This window comes from Phalaenopsis equestris, unplaced genomic scaffold (assembly GCF_001263595.1).
Source record: "Phalaenopsis equestris unplaced genomic scaffold, ASM126359v1 Scaffold000085, whole genome shotgun sequence".
Lineage (NCBI taxonomy): Eukaryota > Viridiplantae > Streptophyta > Magnoliopsida > Asparagales > Orchidaceae > Phalaenopsis > Phalaenopsis equestris.
In genome coordinates, this window is record NW_018164527.1 from 128,886 (window position 1) to 135,128 (window position 6,243).

The 6,243-nt window shown below is 38.0% G+C and overlaps 1 protein-coding gene across 6 annotated transcripts in view; it reads left to right on the plus strand.

Annotated features, from left to right (window-relative positions):
• The first annotated feature begins 475 nt into the window (after window positions 1-475).
• LOC110019895 overlaps window positions 476-6,243 on the plus strand; it is a 37,714-nt gene continuing 31,946 nt past the window's right edge. For all 6 annotated transcript variants that reach the window (XR_002293491.1, XM_020717756.1, XM_020717758.1 and 3 more), the window contains exon 1: window positions 476-816. Coding sequence is in view for 5 of the 6 variants with exons in the window: in XM_020717756.1 (XP_020573415.1) it covers window positions 652-816 (165 nt within the window). In the remaining variant the exon portion in view is untranslated. The remainder of the gene's footprint in view (window positions 817-6,243) is intronic.

The window sequence follows — 6,243 nt, forward strand, 5'->3', positions numbered from 1 at the left end:
AGGAGGTACCCATGCATCAATTTATGTAAATTGTAGCAACAGGCAATTTTTAATAAATGACTCACAAAAATTTATTGTCGATGAGAGGCAAAAGTTAGGAAAAATTTTCTATCCTAACTCTGGAGTTACGTGCTAACTCCCAATAATATACTGTCATGTGTGTTATATCAGACTCATCTAAAAAAATTAAACTAGAATTGCGAACTACGCAATATCTCGAAATAATCCCGAAATAACTTTTGTGGGTTATTTCGGAGTTATTAAAGTAAAATATATGTTTCTCTTCGATAATTTAAAAATAATCTCGAAATTAAAATATATGCGTTTCTCTTCGATAATTTAAAAATAATCTCGAAATAATTTATATGATATTATTTTAAATTTATTAGAGTGAAATATATAAATTTATCTCCAATAACCCAAAATAATCTCAAAATAAAATCCCACTTTTCCTTCAAGATTATTAGCCCGCAGGTAGAGCAGTAAACGGTAAAAGAAGGCCGCTTAAGCGATGCAGCACCAGCGCTCCGAAAACCTAAACCCTAAACCCGCCGAGGGCGAAGAGGCCATTGCCTGTATGGAGCACGGCCATGCTACCGCCCTTCTTTTCTCCTCTTCCTTTTCACCTCCGCCGCTGCATGCGGCGGAGAAATGGTACAGTTGGCAGAACCGCTGGCCGAACAGACGCCGCCATATGTTTCATCCTCGGTCTTCAAACTCTTTTTTTTTTTCTCGTCCATCGCAGCATCTCGGATGCTGAAGCATAAAGCTATCCCATTAAACCTATGTTTTTTGATATCCTTCTTTTGGTCATGGGTGAGATTCTTATTTTTTTTCTTTGCTTGATTTTTGTTGGCTGAAATTGGATGTGCACTGGCTTGTTTCGACTAATTATAATGTTTAGACTAGGGAAGGAAATTGTCAAGGAACGACCGCCATTAGAGGCTGTTTGGTTACTGATAGTTATGTGTGATGTTATCTTAAAACTAGATGCCAATTTCTCATGTTTGAAGCCATTAGGACGTAAGGTTGATTCATGATAACTATTATCTAGTTATTGACCAATTAGCATGTATTTAAAAACCATTTATCTTGATTTGTAAAAGATATGACGGAAAAGCTATTAGGACGTAAGGTTGATTCATGATTGATTATTCTAAAGTGCACTGTTATCTTTGTAAACATCCAGGTTGAACTTATAGATAGTCTGAATTCTACTGAAGTTAAAATATCATGCATTCTGCATGATTCTGCATTACTAATAAAGTGACGAATGGACAACTTATATAGCAGCTTTTGGATAGTTAGAAGCAATGAGCAAAATGAAACAAAAACTGTAACTAAAATCTATTATTTTTCTTGTGTCAGATAATTGCAATGGAGATATATTATATCGTAGCATTGTACGAAAATTCAACACATACACAGATAAAAAAAAAACCTGGTAGGAGTGACGCCAGGGGTTTTTATGTGGAAAACCTGAAAGGGAAAACACCACATGGCCTAGACAAATTGAAATTCTTCCGTTATTCAATTATATGCTATAAGAATTTGTCTGTTCTCTTGAACAATACAAAATAATATTATAAGAGAGAAAATATGAAGTGACAGCGATTTGGTTGCGACGATGGAAGACCAATGACATGGGTTGTGTGACAGCGATCTGGATTCATTGTCAGCGAAGGTGGTGGTCGTTCGACAATAATGATCCATAAAAATTTGTTGTGATAGTCAGGTATAGGTAATCTGACGATGAAAATTTGACAATAGAGGTCTAATGATGACAATGGCTTCAACCAGACGCTTATGGTCTGACAACAATTGTGATAACAACCAAGCAACGGTGGCAGCGAAAACGTTGTCATCCATGTGACCATGTTCCAGCGGCTGACGGCGAAGGTGGCCTAATGATAGTGGGGGTTAGAAGATAGCGACACGTTAAAGATTGTAGTGGTGAAGATGATAGTAGCAGTTGGGACGCGGCGGAGCAATTGTCGTCCAACAATAATGTTTTGTGGTCGAACGGTGTTGACCGATTTACAGTGGTCTAACAAGGGTGTTTTGATAAAGATTGTTGTGGCGGCGGTAGACATAGAATATTTGATGGGGGTTCAACGATGTCGGCTAGGTAATAGTGATTTGATGATAACGATAACCAAGAGACGGTGACGACAATGGTGTATTAGCATCATAATGGTGGTGTGATAATGATGATGTATCGTGACAGATGTGTTGGCCAACGATGGTGATCTAGTGATAATAGCGATCTAAAAATAATGAGAGCCTAATGGTGGCGGCGGCTCGTCATCGATTTGGTGATAGTGGCTTTGTGGCAATGGCAGACTGACACATCGATGGTGGTGGTAGCGGTGGCTTGGCGCCGGTCAGGTGATGGTCCGGTGACGACGACAACCTATTGATAGTGGTAGTTGTTCGATATTGGTGGTTTGACATAATGATAATGGTCTGACAATGGCTACTTTATGTCATGGCAACCTAACAATGACGACAACAGCTCAACATCGATTGTACGACATGACACCGGTGGTCCAACAACGACAACAAATTGACTTAGGTGGTCTGACACAGTTGCAGTGGTATGGCGATGGGGGCTTCACGAATGTGACGACGATCCAAAGATGGCCTAGCACAACGACAACCAGGTAGCAGTACTCTGTTGACGACGGTGGCCCAACAACGGTGGCGGCTTGTCAATGATGATGGTAGAGGAGGCTGGGTTGCAGTAGTCCGGCGGCGGTAGCCTCCGAATGCCGGTGGTCTGATTGTGGCGACTAGTGGTCAGATAGCGATGGTTTGTTGATAATCGGGTGATGGTTGCTTCACAATGACAATCATGGTTCGACAGTGATGACAATGGGGACCAGATAGTGTTCCAACAGCGGTAATGGTCCGACAACTGTGGTGGTGGTGTTCGAAGATGGCGTGGCGATGACCCAAGTGGCGGTGGTGTAAAGACGACGACAACAATGACTGGGCGGTGGTCTTCAGGCAACAACGACTGGTTCAGCGATGGTGGAGTTCGGAAGTCCATAAGAGCTTATAGCTCTCTTAATTCTTCTTATCTAGGTCCAATCCCCCTCGTAAAGACTGTGGGGATCTATTTATAGATTTTGATAGTGACATTCTCTATAAATACTGATGAATCTGGATCATTCCATTAAACAAGCCAGTGTGATTTTATAGATTTTGATAGTGACATTCTCTATAAATACTAATGAATCTGGATCATTCCATTAAACATCCTTGATCAAATGTAGTTTTATAAATATTTAAATGTCTTAATGTTATTTCAATTAAGCCCTCTTTGACTTTTTGGATTTGTTTTATCGTGATGCTCAATTTAACTATTAGCTGGCAAAATCTTGAGATCATTTGGCCTCCCAAAGTATATTCCAAAGCATCTCTTTATACTTTAAGTGCATTATCTCGACTCACTTGGATTAAGATCGGATCAAATGTTATGTCATTTTGCTTGTCTAACTGAAACATTTCATTTGATCATTGAAGAGTGTGTATTTTCAAATTTGATTTTTGAAGTTTACGATTCTAATGTGCCGAGATTTGTGCTGATTACTATGATTTTATAGGGACATATAAATTCTAATATATAATGTTTACAGGAAGTAGTATTGAATCAACAATAATTATGGGCAGATTTCACTAGCATTGTGATATTATGCAACCTAGATAACTCCAATTTTACAAATATGCTTCAAACAAGAGATGTAAAACCATGTTTTAAAATCATGTTAATACTTAAATCCAAGCATTTTTCACAACCTTCTTCTGTTTATGTGTGATATTCATATTTTTTTCCTCGATTCTTTTTGGCTAAATATTTAACGAGGGCGTTCTCTACTTACGTGATGGGAGCAGGAGTCCCGTCTAGTACCTTTCCAAACCAATTCTCCTCTAGCCAATTTAGGTAATTCTTAATCCCTTGAGCTAGCTTATCTAATATGGGACTATATCTTGATTTATTTAGATTTTTATTATGGTATATGGTTTTCTACATATAAATATATTGTTAAAACCTAATTTGAACACTTTTTTGGTTTTGATTTATGCCATAAAGATTATTTTTCTCTAGCTCTTTTTAGTTGAAGTGTTGTATTATTTGATTTTCTCATGTGATTTCTCCCGGATGCCCGAATGCCCGACTAGCTCCTATAGTGCCAATTTTGCAGTTGATCTGTAGTTTTTCTGTTATGGATTGCTATCTAGCCACTGATTGCACCGTTTTCTCTGCCTCCATCACATTTCCGCCCACCTTTCTTGTCCTGCAACTTACCTAACCCCTCACTTGATTGTCCCACATCGCCCGGTAACCCTAGTTTTGTGTTATTTGGATTCAAACCATTCAAATCGTAAATCCTTTGGGATTTATTTCCCAATTTTTAAATCTAAAATTCTTATAACTTAATTTATCTATCCAGTCAAATTCATTAACTTCAATCAAATCTTCTACTCTTGGCCTTAACCCTAACCATATTTTTATCCCTAATTGAGAGAAGTGACATAATGTGGCTATGGAGAAACATGCAAATATAAGTTCAAGAGCTTACAATAGAAGATATGCAACAAAAAGAGTTTTTCCAACTACAATAAAAACTTGCTCCATTTGAGAGGAGATAATCTGGGAGGTCACTCATAAATATCATGGTGACTTGTTCGATTGAGAGGAGGAAGTTAAGCTCTTTCACCAAAAAAAATTTAGTGATAAAGAACTAATGCCCCAACGACTTGGCATTAAATGATAGAGGAAGCAATGATTTTGGAGTGAAGTTGGAATTACCAGATTTTGATGAATGTTTAGATGTAGATGAATTCATTGAGTGAGTCCAAACTGTGTAAAGAGATTCCTCGGGACAAGAGATTCAAATTGACAACCATTAAATTCTGGAAGATCCTTCATTATGGTGAAGAATTTTGAAGCGCTTTCAACTATAAAAAGGAAATAAAAATATAGTTGCATAGCCTAAGATAAAAAAAGAGATGCAATGTAAATATATTTCCTTGCATTATTGCAGGATATTTTCCTAAAACTCCACAATTTGCATCAGAGGGATTTTTTAATGAAGTTCATGACCAAATTGGATCTACTTATTATGAAATATGAGTTGCTAGAATCGTAGAATCACATAGTGCGAGATGCTTTGGAGGGTTGAAGCCATCTATTGACAATGTGGTGTAATTGTAGTCATTTGGTCTTTGTTCGATGTACAGGCTTTAGCTTTTAAAGGTGAAAAAATAACATTGTTACTATCATATCTTACAAACAAGACTCAACCTTAAGATGAGGTAGTTAGAGTACACTCTCTAAAGCAACCAAACCTTCCCCTTTCATGGAGAAATTTGCTTAGGATGGTGAAAAGATGGGGGAAGCACCCCCAAGTGCTTCTCAATTAGGAAGTGTTTTAAGTATCATGGCTTTGTGCTTATTGTATATGATTGTTTAAACATGATTCCCTGAGCAGGGAGTAGTGAAGGAATTGAAGAGAATCAAAGAAGAGTACTAGCTTCCTATTGAAAGAAGTTAACATTGACAATAGGGACACATGAAGAAGTAAGGATATAAAAGAAGAGTATTAGCTTCCCGTTGACTAGGCAGAGATGTTAGTCGCTTGACAGATTCTTCAAATTGATAGGAACCTAAATGATAGGCAAGCCAAGTCTTATCACACAAAGGTACGCCCAATTTTATTACTTATGTTGGTTGAATAAAAGGAATGGAATTACTCTTGTTGTAGATGCTTAGTGGAGTACTCTATCAGAGATGAGTTGCAGGATCATGTGTGGCTACAAGGACTCCTATTCATTCATTAAGGATGGCAAACACATTGTACTCTTACCTTGAAAAAGGAGTATGAGATAATGGGCGTTCGCATTCTATCAGAGATGAGTTGCAGGATCATGTGTGGCTATAAGGACTCCTATTCATTCATTAAGGATGGCAAACGCATTATACTCTTACCTTGAAAGGAGTATGAGATAATGGGCGTTCGCACAGATTGAAACGATAATGCCACTAGCTAGCTATCTGTAGGATAAGAGAAGCACAAGTAGGACTAACATTGTTGATCTTAGAAGGTAGTGAGTTCGATAAATCGATACCAATCATAATGCAGCCCCTGCTGAGAGAGTTTTAGGATACTGATAGCCTACCTCTCGTAGTGTCTAGGGGTGTAAACGAGTCGAACACGAGTGAGTCATGCTCAACTT